Below are 15,103 nucleotides of genomic sequence, written 5' to 3' on the forward strand. Positions count from 1 at the left end.
TGAGGCAGCCATCTGGCACAGAGTTGAAAAAGAGGGGTCGATCTGCTGGAGGCCATGAGTTGATTCAAGGCAGGCGAGCTCGCTGGCTTGCAAAAAAGAAGCTCATACTTATCGTTTTCATCCAGAGTAAGAAGTTATTTGAGACAAAATGGTTAGCAAACAATCTGACATATTTGATATTACTAATAATTTATTATACATATACACACACACTTTACTTTTTTAGGCAACATTATGCCAGTTGAACCTGTGGAGAAAGACGTTCTGGAGGAAGATCTAAGAACCGAAGAAACCTGGCAACCGTACGTTAACATGAGGAGCAGCTTGAGAAGAAGGTGGGGAAGCAGGAGGAGCAGACAAAGGGACATCATAAAGACATGCACCGCAGCCTCACCCCGGTTCGTATGGATGTGAATGAATGTTGGTGGTGGTCGGAGGGGCCGTAGGCGCTGATTGGCAGCCACGCTTCCGTCAGTCTGCCCCAGGGCAGCTGTGGCTACTTGATGTAGTTTACCACCACCGGTATGACTGTGTGTGTATGACTACTGGACTCTGGTCTGTAAAGCGACTTCGAGTGTCAAGAGAAGCGCTATATAAAATAAATGATTATTATTATTTATTATAACGGAGGAGGAGCAAAAGGCGGGGAGCAGGAGGATCAGTCAAAGTAAGAGGAGCCACCGGTGGGAATGCTGAACCTGAAAAAAATATTTGAACCTGAAAAAAATAAGATTCAAAACCGTATACAAAAAGTTTGAAAATATAAAATCTACTACTGAAAAAATGAAAAAATATATTTTATATTTTATAAACACAACTGAATCAAAATTATATTCAACCCAACAAAACTTTTCATACACTTCATTTTATTTCAAATACATTGTTGAATTTTTCTAAGTTCAAGACCAAAACTTGAATTTTCAGGTTCAAATAATTTCTTCAAACGAACAAAACTATTGGCCTGGATTTGGCTCCTGAGATTTACAAGAGTTCAGCTTTGCAGCAGAAAGGCTGTCGCAGGTCAACTCTTGTAAAGTTCAAATGTGAAGGAAACATTTTAGAATTAGGCTTTCATATTATTGACGATGCGGTTCACAAACAACATTAATGCCAACTGGCCTAAAACAACCCTTTAATATTAATCGTGCATCAACACGAGACAACATTTCACACTATTGATTTATTATATTTTGAAGAGCAGTCAGTTAAAGGAGCATATGTCAATATCATGTTACTATCACATAAAAAAACATAGATACATTAACTCCCTTCACAAGTCCATCAGGGATTAAACAAAACACACACATTCAAGGAGGCCCCTCCCCTGAGTACTGACAGGGGACAGCGATGAAAACATTTCAAATGGATATTTTTTCTTTTCATCTTTGGAAAAGAAAACTATAACCAGACAGCATACTTGTCTTACAATATAATCCACAACACGACTTCTCAACTGTACAGCAGCAACAAGGCCACTCGTCGTTTCAGAAGTAATGGCTTCAGGAAGAGGGATGGCGAGTGATAGATTAGGCAGTGAACGCAACACGGTCACAAAGGTCAACTTCTTCTCCGCATGAAACATCTGTGTTTCCAGAGAAGGATGAAAAGAAGTCTACATTTCACAGAAGGCAATGCGTGTTGACATCCATCTGTCATGTATAATTAGCGTTAGTGTCACATTAGGCTAAATAGATGATATTAATGTATTAAAAAATCCTGAAGCACCGTCAGACTTTTGCACACAAATATATTACCGGTGCTAACCACTAGGTGGAGTTCTACATTCAGGGATCTGGCAACCGTTTGAGAAAATAGTTTGGCGTTTTCCTACATTTATTATACTGTGGAAGCATGTCTTCATGTTTGAAGCCATGCACTTTATTTTCATAACTATCCTGCCATTAAACGAGTGAAGGCATTACTGCAAATATATCGCGATTGTAAACTACATTCCAACCGCCGCCATTTATCACAGTGCATCGTCAGCTCCCTTTCAGATGTCAGGCACGGAATTAATACATCATCGTTATTGACCAGCAGAGTTAGGAAAGAGGCACATTGCGTGAACAAAGTATATAGCCAGAAATGACCTTTCTTCATTAGCGGTGACACCAGGGTAGTTGCTCAGCTTACTTAAGAACAGGAATGGAATATATAAAGCGTTGCACAGTGAACACATGATAGATCAAATTAAATCATCATTAGTTGAGCAGAGAAGAATGCAGTTTGAGTATGTATGTACGTCCCTTTCTTTACTTAAATTAAGCATGCAAACAGACATGTTGTTCCTCACGGTCGAGATCACAGTCCGGCATTCCTAAATGTATGGCCCCCGATTTGTAAATGGCTAAATGTGTTTCTGACTTCAATGTGGGTTTCCTGGAACGCGTCTCGCATCCATACAAAGTGCACTTGGCTTAGATCGGCTGGTTCGCGATAAAGAGGTTGAAGTGTCGGTGACTCATCCAGTCGTAGGTGGCGTGTCAGTACGGTTCCATCTTGATCCTTCTGTACAGGCAGCTGGTGAACACCATCCCACAGACCTGAAAACAGGAAGCGTTAGGTCAAAAGGTGCTGCCCCGTGTCTCCGTGACGGACTGCAGGAAGCCCGTGTGCGACTGACTGGGAGGACCGAGAGGGGCTAAAGGGGATATGGGGTTAGAGAACGCTGAAAAGTACGTGGCTGGTTACTATGGGGACGGCAGGAGTCAAGCAGCTATGCGTGTGCGCGGGCTCGCACAAGCAGACACATAGACGGAGCGCTGGAGGCGGGGTCAAAAATAACTCATGCACACATTAAATCACATCAACATGAATACTACTGAAACAATGGATTTGACAAATTTCAAACAATCTGATGTGACTTTGTAAAAGCTAAAAACAGGAAGGTATCCGTCTATTTGTCTGGCGACATCACGTTGTGTTCTGCATTAGAAAGCAGGGCCATCCCGACGGCCGGCAGCCGTAATGCCAATGCTGGCAGTAACTGAGGACTGAACCAACGATGATGTCGTGTGCAACACATTTCACAAATAAAAGACATCAGTTAATGACTATGACTGAGACTCTACTTGTCCCTGACAAACACAGAAAAAAAGCCTAATTGCTGGACTGTGGGTGTCCAACCATGTCAATGCATATTTCTGCTGGTGGCAATGTAATAAGACATTATACAAAAGAAGAACAAAAACAATGCACCACCAGGAGTCCATGAGTGAAGACTTAGTGAATCACTGTATTGTTCTCTACTACCATCAAACGGGTCCACAAATAAAGAACGGCAGGAACAGATATTGACCTGTGCTACAGGGCCAAGAGCCCACATTCAGTCTCAGTCTCTAAAAGCCTCATCGAGCGAGTCTGCATCGACTCATCACTTTACCTCTTCAGGCAAGCTTCACTTTTATATAATTATACTTTATCTTTTCTCCAGTGATGAATAGAGAAATATATATATTTTGGCTCACCGAAGCAAGCATGCTGAGAGTGGAAAATAACTGCCTTTTAGATTTGTGTTTTCTTGAAGCCTAATTTTCAGAACACGAAAAAAGTTGATGGAACAAAAAAACGATGTAAAATAATATATATACACTACCGTTCAAAAGTTTGGGGTCATCCAGACAATTTTGTGTCTTCCATGAAAACTCACTTTTATTTATCAAATGAATTGAAAATTGAATAGAAAATATAGTCAAGACAAGGTTAGAAATAATGATTAATATTTGAAGTATTAATTTTGTTCTTCAAACTTCAAGCTCAAAGGAAGGCCAGTTGTATAGCTTATATCACCAGCATAACTGTTTTCAGCTGTGCTAACATAATTGCACAAGGGTTTTCTAATCAGATATTAGTCTTCTAAGGCGATTAGCAAACACAATGTACCATTAGAACACTGGAGTGATAGTTGATGGAAATGGGCCTCTATACACCTCTGGAGATATTTCATTAGAAACCAGACGTTTCCACCTAGAATAGTCATTTACCACATTAACAATGTATAGTGTGTATTTTTGATTAATGTTATCTTTATTGAAAAAACAGTGCTTTACTTTGAAAAATAAAGACATTTCTAAGTGACCCCAAACTTTTGAACGGTAGTGTATATATATATATATATAAAACAGACTTCAAGTCAATCATTATTTCTTGAATCGATATCCATGATAGGCTATTTTGGATTGCAAGCAGTTATCACAACAACACCAACACTGTTCCTGAATGATGCACTCCGGAGGAGTTTGAAACTAATAGAATAAATTCAAGTAAATAATGCATTAGCTCTTCTAAAAATTAAATCTTTCAAAACTAGGTATGGTAGCTACTTCTGATACCAACTTTTGAATACAAGAAGAAATTAGAGTTATCTAATAAGACACTTCTGTAAACAGATAGGGAAGAGTCCTCTAGCCAACAGCATCGCTGTGCACAAGCAGTTAGGTTCAATTCAGCCATTCTCATGATGCGTTGATCCATCAGCCACAACAGCCCATAACCACAACGTGCAGAGCATGCTTCACACGGAGCACAAGACCATGCAAGAACATAAACATGGTCATTTAGTGTCCGCACAGCCCACAGAGCGGACCGTCACACACAGACGGGCGTGCAGTCAGATGTCCACGATGCCGTCTAACCTCATCTCTCCGGTGGAGTAAACCACAGCGCTGCACCAGAGCTAAATCACAACGCGCCGAAGTCCTCTTCCTCTTCTTTAATGAGCAGATAAATAAAGCAGGCTGTCAAGAGCGCCCCGGCCAGCTACAGAAACACCACACGCACACAAAGACAAAACACACGGAGACACACTGTAATATTCACCTCAGACAGATGAGTGTGGGAACACGAGACGCTCGTGGAGTTTAGGAGGGAAATGAAACATGAGAACTAGAGCCAAACATGAATTACAACAAAACTTTATCGCCAGTCTGACATATACTAGAGACAGGAAGTGGACCAAAAACAAAAAAAAAAAAAGACAAGACGTAGTTAGGCTACAGTAAAAGAAAAGCAGACATAAAGGAAACCTGTTACATCACAGCACACAGGCTCACATTGCACTTTCACATTTATTTCCCCAGCTGTGTTCTATATATTCAGTGCCCCATCTTTATATTAAGCACACTCCCTTTAGATCATTTGGAGATTAGAAAACATCTTCATGTGACAGCAACGGGTAATGGAAAGCTTTATTACTACATTTCTTTGTCTGATATCTTTGTATATATACTATGTGTCGCCTTATTCTCAGTTCCCATCTTCCTGAATAAAACTGTTCCGCCTGAAGGGCATGTAACATCATACAAGTCATACGAACATCAGTAGAAGGGATCAATGAAGGTGTGTTTGGTTTCAAGTTTCCCTCGAGGCCATTTACCAAGAAACGTCAGCCCAGAATAATAAAGAGGACGCCCTATATGCCTTTGGACATCTTAAAAGCACGACTCCATCTCAGGCTGGGACAAATCAAATCACAGCAATGAACACGATTAGATGATGACGACAGAGACTGGAGTGAGATGAAAAGAAATGTAGAGCTTGTTGACCTGTGATGGTTCATTTTCCCTAATGGACACATACAAACCCAGCGGTCTGGGATTTTTCAACAAAGGGGCAGCATTCATCCACAAAAGGTACAAGACAGAATCAAATATGAACAATAATTGGGCTTCTATAAAGCATAGGTAGTTTACTCCGGTTGAAGACTGCCGAGTAGCACTTCTGCTTCTCCAATGACAATCTGAACCACACAGCATGTTTTACTTACCTGCAGACACGCCACTCCTATCCCCACGGCACCGATGACCAACAGGTGGTCGGCCAGAAACTGCTCCAGCTTCGTGATGCAACCGCCCTGCAGGGTCAAAAGATGAAAGAGAAAATCATAGAATGGGTCATGCGCACCGTTACAGCATTTACACTTGCAAACCCCTTGGGGTTGTATTAAAGCTGGGAGTATGCAGCCTGTGGCAACAGACAACAGCCAGTGAACATCAATAGAAAGTTCCAGAAATGCCACACGAGTGAGATAGAATATATGATTTTGGTTTTTTTCCCCCTTAGAAGTGTGACGTCCACTGACCTCCACCTTGTAGATGTTGGAGGGGTGGTCTCTCTTGCCACAGTGGGGGGTGATGGTCTTGCAGCAGCTGTCAGGCACCACCCGGTCTTCGGCCTGCTTTGATGAAACATAGACACTCGCCATCCAATCATGGGAGTTGTTGCTGCCGCAGCACTTGAACTGGAGGGGCACAAAGACCAAAGGATTTGGGTTTCATGATTTCAAAGTGGTTTGTTTTTTTACACTCATTAATTTGTTGGACTTGAACCACGTCCTCAAACCATTATTCTACAAGTCTGAGTGGTTCTCTTTCCCCTCTGGAACCTTAGCAAAACAATACAACTCATGAAGTTATGATATATTATTATTTCACTAGTCCTGTTTGGAAGATACGTTTAGCATAAAAACATCTTTTTATGAGCCATTCCATCTACTGAAGCTCAGCGTAATTCAAAAACAACTTCATATATGGAGTCATGGGAAAACAAGTTTATAGCAGTTTGACTACGGTATATTTAAGCATGCAAGCTAAAGAAAAGTGCGAGTTAAAATTGTATATAAAAACAAACAAAGCCGTGGAGCCTTTTGGTAAATACGGTCCATACGTCCTGTTGGAGTCTGTCCACAGCTAATGTGATGGCCTCCTTCCCTGGCTGGGCGTAGTTATCCGTCATAGTCTGGTTGAGATGCTGTTTCAGCTCCTCACTCAGCTGGGAAAGAGGAACAACAAAGAGAGAGAGAGAGAGAGACACATATACACACACACACAGCATTTATGGGAAAGAACAAGATGCATTTTGTAACCATGAGGTGCTTCATTTATTACACAAGGAGCACATAAAAGAAAATAGAGTCACATCTTGTGTTTGTGTGAAATGGTCGTAAAACGTGTTTTGTGAGGTCACAGCGACGCCTGAACAGAGAATTCCAATCAATTCATCCTCGAGTCCAAGTGGACGGTTGTGCTAAATTTGAAGACATTGCCTTCAAGTGTTTCTGAGAATAAGGCATAAGATAATGACAGAAGGACAACCCAAAAAACATAATGATGAAAATGTGCAGGAGCAAAGACTAAAAAAAGATGAGAGAGTGATGCGCTTGACGAATGTAAAGTAGTGGGTGGCTCAGGAAAACAGACGGGTAGCAACTCATACGCATCGGTGAGAGCTGCGAAAATACACAAAAAGACTTAGAATAAAGCGTCTGATGTGTGGATATGTGTGAGTGTGTGTGAGTGTGTGTACAGACACACACAACGAGAAACAGAGGGAAGATGAGAGCCCATATCTTTAAAGTGATTCTATCCTGTGCTGAACCATCACAATAAAACAGAGTTTGCAGATAGCATGGCGCTCTTTGCAGCTGTAGATGTTTGTGAGATAACATTATTAGAACAGTGTGTCAGACAAATAACAATCATTGACAACACACCCAGAGGGCCAATGCAACCTGTATCATGAAACCTACAAAGCAATTAAAACATTATGTCACAAAAAACATCCTCACTGTCCGATTGCACAGTGCATGGTATTCTCTATTAAGTACAGAAAAAAACAACATACGGATATTTTCACTTACCCTCTGGTAGTAAACGTAAGCCAGTACTCCAGCCACCAGTTCAATCAAGAAGATCAGCAGCAGGAAGAAGAAATACTGTGAATGGGAAACGACAAGAAACATCAGAACAGTTCTCTGCTGACCCAACTCACTTGAGAAAGTTGCATCTGTCACTTCTAAGACAGATGGCAACGCACAAAAAGAGACAAACCAGAAATGGATTTGACAGGCGGGAGAAGCTTCTCGAGAGCTCGCCACGCTGAATGAACCAGTTCCCTTACGTGTCATAATTAACTTCAAAACTGCATCTCAGCAAAAACTAAATTACGCCAATTAAATATGAATCATCACAAAAACATAAACATTTGTTCAATCATTATATTCCTCAGGAAAACAAAGAACATAGCGGTTCACACATCAGATTCGTGCAATTCACCAAAACTCAAGATCAATATCTCGGAAGCGGCAACAAAAGAAAGTCTGTGAAAAACACACTGGAGGCTCTGGCTAAGAGCTTTATCCTCCATAATAAGCACCTTGGTGTGTTTTAAGCATTTATGTAAACTGTGTAGCCAACAGACCGCCGACACATCGAGGGGGCTCTGACAGACACTGGCAGAATGAGCGAGATCAAAACTACCGCTTTCTCAGGCCAAATGACATGGCTGTTCCACGTAATGAGAAGAAGAAAAACACACAGTCAGCTAATTAGGCCCACCTGTCGCACAACACTCAGTGTGTTTACATGATGATATAATTCGAATCTTGCTTTAGTCGGACTATGCTATCTTTTGGGGGATCTGCTGTTATCCCAATATACATGGCAGTGAGTAATTCGAATCATTGGCCGAAAGCATGTCATATCCGATACGATAGGTGGCGCTGTTTTCATTACAACTCGTGGTGATACAGCCATTTCCGCTTGACCTCTTCACCACTACCAACAACAACCAACAACAACAACATCAACATTTCGAGAAAGAACCATGAACTTTAGTATGTTCAACTCCTTCAATACATTAAGCATAAATTCTGTCTGCTCTTCGGTCCAGAAATGTGTGGTGGCTCTTGTGTTCTCCATAGCGTTGTTTGTTTGTTTTCTGCCGGCCAGGCTCCCGGCAGTGACAACTTATCGTCTCTTTCGACTTCCGGGTCACGACATGGGAGGGGGGGAGGAGGGCGGGATCTCAAGCATGCGCAAAGACGCAAAGTCCAGTTCCTAATCCAATTCACCGTTACATGCCGCGATAGTCGAATTATCAACCGGATCGGATCGAGTTATCCAGGGGTGTTAATCGGATCGTAGTCGGACCGCACATAGTCGAACAAAGGTGTTTACATGAAACGGATCATTCGATTTCAGTCCGACTAAGCCAGTTATTCGAATGCATGTAAACACGGTCAGTTTGACAAGCGGCGGCAGCGACGGATGCTGCTCATACCCAGGCGGCGGGACTCTGGAAATAAAGTGAGCCCGGCAAACGACCGGTCAGACAAACAGCTGCAGGAGAGCAACGAGCTCACTGAAGTCATATTAAAGACACGTTGCAGTAATTATGTCATGCAGAAACGCAGCCTGCTCGGTAGCTCTTGGTTACAAGATTTTTTTAAACACTTGCAGCCCATACTAAAATCCATCTTCGCTCCTTCTATACACACACACACACACAAACACACACACACAGAAACGTGCTGACATCACTCCTCGGTGCGGCCCACGCCCGCACTGAGGAGGACGAGCAGGTTACCTACACCCGGTTACCTACACCCGGTTAACCTGCACCCGGTTACCTACACCTGGTTACCTACACCCGGTTACCTACACCCGGTTAACCTGCACCTGGTTACCTACACCTGGTTACCTACACCCGGTTACCTACACCTCTCCCAAAGCTAATTCGAAAATAGCACATCCATACAGTTGGTATTCAACCAAAACGCACAACAGACTCCACATCCTGTACGCATCCACCTCTTCTCTCATGCGAGCCGCTTTGACTCTCTGAATGCTACATCCATCAACAGCGGACAGACGGACCTATAAATAGTCCTGCGGCAGTGAACGTTAACCTCTCCCGCCCGCCCGTCTCCCACTGGGCCCCGTCTCTATGAAATAATGAGGATGGGAAGGTCCCTGTTAGGGCCATTAGTCAGCATCCAGGGATGGCGCTCACACCAGGAAGGGAATGGACAGGTTCCGTGTCACGGGGTTGCGCAGAGAGAAGGCCACTCGCTGCATACATCCGGGAGAGCGTCCGTCCTCTGGATGGAGACGGGACGTGCTAGGATCATCAGCAGTGTTGCCCACATGATCATTCCAGAGACGTAACTCGGGAGAGCTCGTTTGAATGAAGGACCGGATGTTCAGTGGCAGCGGCCACGTCGTCTGATGGGGACGATGTTTCATTCCCCGTTGGAGGTAGATGTGATTTATTACCTTTGCATTGAAAATGCGGAAGGTTATGTTTTGATCGGCGTGTATTTGTATGCGTGCGTGTTATTCGCACAAGTCAAAAAGTATTAAACCGAATCGCATGAAATTTGGTGGGATGATTGGTTATTATCCGGGGACTATTTGATTAGATTTTGGGATCGATCGGTCAAAGGTCAAGGTCACGAAAAGGTCAAAATCTTCTTTGAATCGCATGAAATTTGGTGGGATGATTGGTTATTATCTGGGGACCATTTGATTAGATTTTGGGATCAATTGGGTCAAAGGTCATGAAAAGGTCAAATCTTATTTTTACCATAGCGCGCGGACAATTTTTATCCAATTGGCATGCAACTAATACCAAAATGTTCATAATTCAATGCCCAATCTTGTGATATGCGAAGGTATGCGCTCTACCGAGAGCCCGTTCTAGTTCTGATATGAAATCGAAGTCATATAAGGACAGGGTGATATGATCATTCAGTCTCATATATTGCTTGTGACCGAGGCACAGACGAGTTGATTTAGTTTCACGAGCACAAACACATTCAAAGTACAACTGCAGTCTTCTGTTGCCGGCCACTTCTAAGTTACAGTGCTGCTGACTCGAGGCTGTTTCAGAAGTAACCGTTACTGCACTTGGGCCTTCTCAAAGAACACAACCCTCCTTTTGCATTTGTGATGAGATGTTAAATTGTCCCCCGCCTCACCGTGGACAGACAGCATTTCTGCTCCCGGATGACAGCGCAACAGCCCAAGAAGCCCGTAACCATCACCAGGCTTCCAGCAACGATGAGGATATATGCCGAGACAGCAAAAGTGCTGGAGGCCAGCAGGCTCAAGTAGTCGGTCTTCTCCACCAGTGTCCAGACTCCTACACCCAAAACAGCTGCTCCACCCACCTGAAAGAGAAGGAATGGAGAGAGAGAGAGAGAAGGTGGCACCGGTACCGCTGTATTATAATCATAGACTATGAATAAGTAGTGGGGAAAAGGCACTGGGACGTCACCCATCGGTTTGTGGACTACGTGGCGCTTTACAGATCTGCAGGTACAAAATAAGATACTATACAACTGATGCACGCGCAGCACAAGCTTCCAGAGAAGGAAATATAAGAGTTATAAATTGGAGAAAGGAGACATGATGACTTAAACAAAGAAAGGAAATATTGTGAAAACATCAAGTGTGTCATGTCAAATAAAATACTAAAAGAATGGCACTTTACAGGGCAGGAAGTGACGAACAGGAAGTGACTTCACTGCTATTAGACGGAACACACAATGCAACAACGCGAGAGGACGGTGGATGAGTAAAATGGGGCAGAAGAATGAAAGGAGGAAATAGAAGAGGAAACGGTGGGAAGTGGCCAAGCATAAAGAGTAACAGAAGAATAACATAATACGGTCAAGTCAGGGCATAATGACTACTTCCTTACAAGCAATCCTGGATAACAGACCCAGGGTGGAGTCCAGGATCTGTTGCTCTCATCAGTTCCAAAAGGCGGACGCAGAGGAAATGCCTCAGAGAGTCGTTCCCCTTCATCCACCCTTTCCATTTACGTCAAAAGCAAGATCCAAAAACTCTCAAAAACACATGTCCAACCAAGGAGCACCACATAACCTGAGAGAGGGGACTTCACTATAGCATATTTAGGACGTGATTTGATTAAGAAGTTTAAAGAGTGGGCCGCAGCATTAAAACAAACTCAATCTGAATTTAGTAGGCATGCAATAATACAATGTGTTCATTAAAAGTGATTTGCTATTTATTATCATCATGACTAGCTGAATGTTTTATATACTGCTTTTTGTGAATTAAAAAGAAAAGAAAATGTGTGGAAAGCCAGCAATGTCGTGACAAAAGATGTGTTGCCTGTGGCCCAAAGAGAAGAGGGAGACAATGAGGATGAAGGTGGTGACGGATACCTCTTCTCTCTTTAACCCTCTCCCCCACACAGATCTGTGTCTCTTTCGACGCACACCATATTCTATTTGCCTCACACTTTGAAAATGTTTCAAAGGGACTCCAGACAAGATCTGCACAGCAGCTGCAAGAGCGTTCGCTTTCAGCAGGGAATTGCAGTATTATAAAATCTGGTGCCAGAGTCTGACACTCTGCTCCCCAACGAACACTGACAAGCCCTAAATAATCTAAGACTCACTTTGGGCCGAGTCCATAGCTCAGCCTTTTCAGAGTCGCAACTCTCCTTAATCGTCTTTCTGTTTCTACATGGCTACTTTCCTCTCATGCTTCTCTATCTGCAGTTTCCACATTGAGGCATTTTAACAGTGCAACGGCACAAGATTATGGTTTTGCTCTCACGAAAACAAATCTAATTAAATGTTGCTTTCGTCACTGCACTCGTCCCCTTCTTACCTGCGAGACCTGTCAGAGTTACTGCACCGGCTGCCAAAAGAGGCTGAATTCAAAGCTTATTTCATTCTGTGCGAGCGAAACATTGCAAGTCAGCACAATTGAATAGATGAAGATAAAAAGTGAAGCCAAGAAGACGACAGTTACAGCTCTCACTTACCCAGAAGAGAAAGTTGAAAAGGAAGAGCAGGTACTTGAGACACACAGTCATCCAGTCCTCCTGGTCATCTTTATAAACCGCCGACATCCTTCTTCGTCCAGTTTAATTCTGAAAGTGCAGATTGTTTTGTCATGAAATAAAACATTTTTTGACACCAAAACATTTGATGGCTTCATGGCTGTGAATGACTGAGCACAATGTCCCCTTAATACCAAAATGGTATAAAATAGTATAAAAAATAAATAAGTAATTGACTCTGAATCACAAACTAGTTGATACACTTGCTGGTTAGAAAGTATATATTTTTTAAAGTGTATATTCCTAATACAACCCAAAATGTAAAATTAGAAAACAACAATATAATTGAATTTATTTATTTCGGATTATACTCAAGTTGGGCTGTAGCAACCCAAATACCATTTGCCATTATCTGAGCAAAAGGAAAAAATATGTTTCCTCAAATGTGCAATCTGTGATCACAGAGTAGTAAGTAACAATCGTGTGAGTATTAGAGTGTGACTACTACCATAACAAGTGGGATGCATCTTACTATTTGTTAAGTGACAAATCATCCAAGTTCACAATATCATCTCCTCTTGATATAGCCACAAGCAACATCTTTAAATTATGCATGGCGCTCAAACATCCATAAACGTTTGAATCAAGCACAGTTTGACTTGTGTAAATAAAAGGCCGTGGGGTGGGTAGCACTTAGACCCATGAAATTGATCAACACCATATATTTCAGTGAATAGCACCAAAGGGAATGATCGGTGCGGGTTTTATGTTTGTTGACCAGAAAGTCATAATCGTGCAAAAGTCTAATGACACTCTAATACAGTCAGGTGGGACAAGGCAAGGAAAGTGTATTTGTATTGCACATTTCAACAACAAGGCAATTCAAAGTGCTTCACATAAAACCATTAAAAGCATCAAAACATAATGCAAAAGAAAAGAATGTTTCAAAAGGGTGGGTTGCGTGTAACCTGGAAATTATTGGATTAATAATAATGCGGTACACAAACACACAGTAGTTAGATAGTTTCAACCTCGCATTTAGACATGTAGATCATTTTGGTTTATTTGCAAAGGGTATTGAGAAAACTGCATCTTCCCAAGCCAAATGGAAATCCTGCTTGTTCATCTATGACCGTGAAGAGGTCCAAATGCTGTAAAATAATCCAGACCTAGGTGTTAAACTATAACTGTAACATTGATTATCTCAAAGAAAAAGAAGTTCCCTACACAGGTATTGTCAGTGCACTACGTAGGCTCTAACAAGTAGTGGCTTACTCACACATGTGTATTGTGTGTGTTTTAATTCTCAGTGCTGTGAGCACCCTGAAACAAATGTCCTTTACTATGTCAGTGGAGTGAAAACAGAGACGGACACGTGCCTTGGCCGGTTTATTTATTTTAATTTTTAATTTGCACCGTTAAGCAGCAGCTAACCGTGTACGGTGTCAGTTCACGTTACTCACTAAAGACGGGTTTCTTCGATGACGCTTTGCTTCGGAGATTTCGGACTTTGACCACTGCAGGTGAGCTTCGTTGTCCAAACGCATCACCTAAGTCACGTGACCATTCGACTTTTACCCAGTTTAGGACTAACTTTATTGACTCACTTCTTCAGGACAGGGATAGAAGGCTCGTGTGCATCCTGGGACACAATAAACACCCCTCCACCTGCGTCGTTGATGCGCAGAACAAAGTTTTACCGAATTGCCTCGATGTCCTGGACATAACGAGAACGTTTTCGACTCGGTCGTCAGTGAAAACAAACTCACCTGAATATGTTTAGTGGTAGACGACCTGGTTGTGTTGTTGGTCCCGACGAGGCACAGGGAGCGTTTTGTCCAGGCGAGCGTGTCGCTTCCAGCGCTTACAGTAGGTTTGTGTGGATGATGCGTTTAGGGACAGCTCGTATATGTTCAAAGGGAATAACCATTGCAGTACGTTTTACACTACGTAATGGCCTACCAGAAAGAAACAAAGTCATAGATATCAAATCAGCTTAATCTCAATTTATATATTATGATTTAGAAGATTATATTTTTATTAAATGTATTTGCAATTGACCATGTTCACATGGCGCTGAAACATAAGCAATGCATAGCACCGGATGTATCGACTACTTTAGGCCTACCTGACGTTACTTCCAGATGCAGAACCTGGACACAGGTAGACCCACGAACTATCTATACACACTCAAGCACACAAGTCTAAAAATACAAATGAAATGAATATGTCTAACTACCCCTGAAGGCAGCACGGTCTTAACCTGTGGAAAGACTCGCAATGTGGAGCGACAGAAGGAAATGGAGTTGCACGTGATAGGCCGAATACCACCGTGATATTAACAGCATAACCTTGGTGACAAATGTAACCAGATATCCCCTGGAGAATGTCTACATTAGTTGTACATGAATGAGCAAAACAAAAGAGAGAATACACAGACTACAGTGCACAGTCCCTACTGTTGACTATAAGAACAGAAGGACATGTGTGTATTTAAACATTCAGC

At 42.4% G+C, this 15,103-nt stretch overlaps 1 protein-coding gene across 1 annotated transcript; it reads right to left on the reverse strand.

Annotated features, from left to right (window-relative positions):
• Positions 1 to 845: 845 nt before the first annotated feature.
• On the reverse strand, positions 846 to 14,803 carry tspan11 (tetraspanin 11). The gene is made up of 9 exons (XM_056425212.1): positions 14,726 to 14,803; positions 14,367 to 14,555; positions 12,580 to 12,687; positions 10,757 to 10,948; positions 7,637 to 7,711; positions 6,664 to 6,768; positions 6,080 to 6,238; positions 5,765 to 5,851; positions 846 to 2,543 (listed from the first exon to the last, which is right to left on the reverse strand). Exons 3-9 carry the CDS (start codon positions 12,664 to 12,666, stop codon positions 2,484 to 2,486), a joined length of 765 nt encoding a protein of 254 aa, XP_056281187.1. The 5' UTR covers positions 12,667 to 12,687; positions 14,367 to 14,555; positions 14,726 to 14,803; the 3' UTR covers positions 846 to 2,483.
• Between the last annotated feature and the right edge of the window lie 300 nt (positions 14,804 to 15,103).

This window comes from Pseudoliparis swirei, chromosome 10 (genome assembly GCF_029220125.1).
Source record: "Pseudoliparis swirei isolate HS2019 ecotype Mariana Trench chromosome 10, NWPU_hadal_v1, whole genome shotgun sequence".
Taxonomy (NCBI): Eukaryota; Metazoa; Chordata; class Actinopteri; order Perciformes; family Liparidae; genus Pseudoliparis; species Pseudoliparis swirei.

Excerpts from the sequence above, each read along its gene's own strand:
- tspan11 (XM_056425212.1), bottom strand. The coding sequence starts at position 12,666 with ATGTCGGCGGTTTATAAAGATGACCAGGAGGACTGGATGACTGTGTGT. Across the intron at positions 7,712-10,756 it reads AGAAATGCTGTCTGTCCACG|TATTTCTTCTTCCTGCTGCT; the intron begins GTGAGGCGGGGG and ends TCCCATTCACAG. Across the intron at positions 5,852-6,079 it reads CCAACATCTACAAGGTGGAG|GGCGGTTGCATCACGAAGCT; the intron begins GTCAGTGGACGT and ends TTGACCCTGCAG.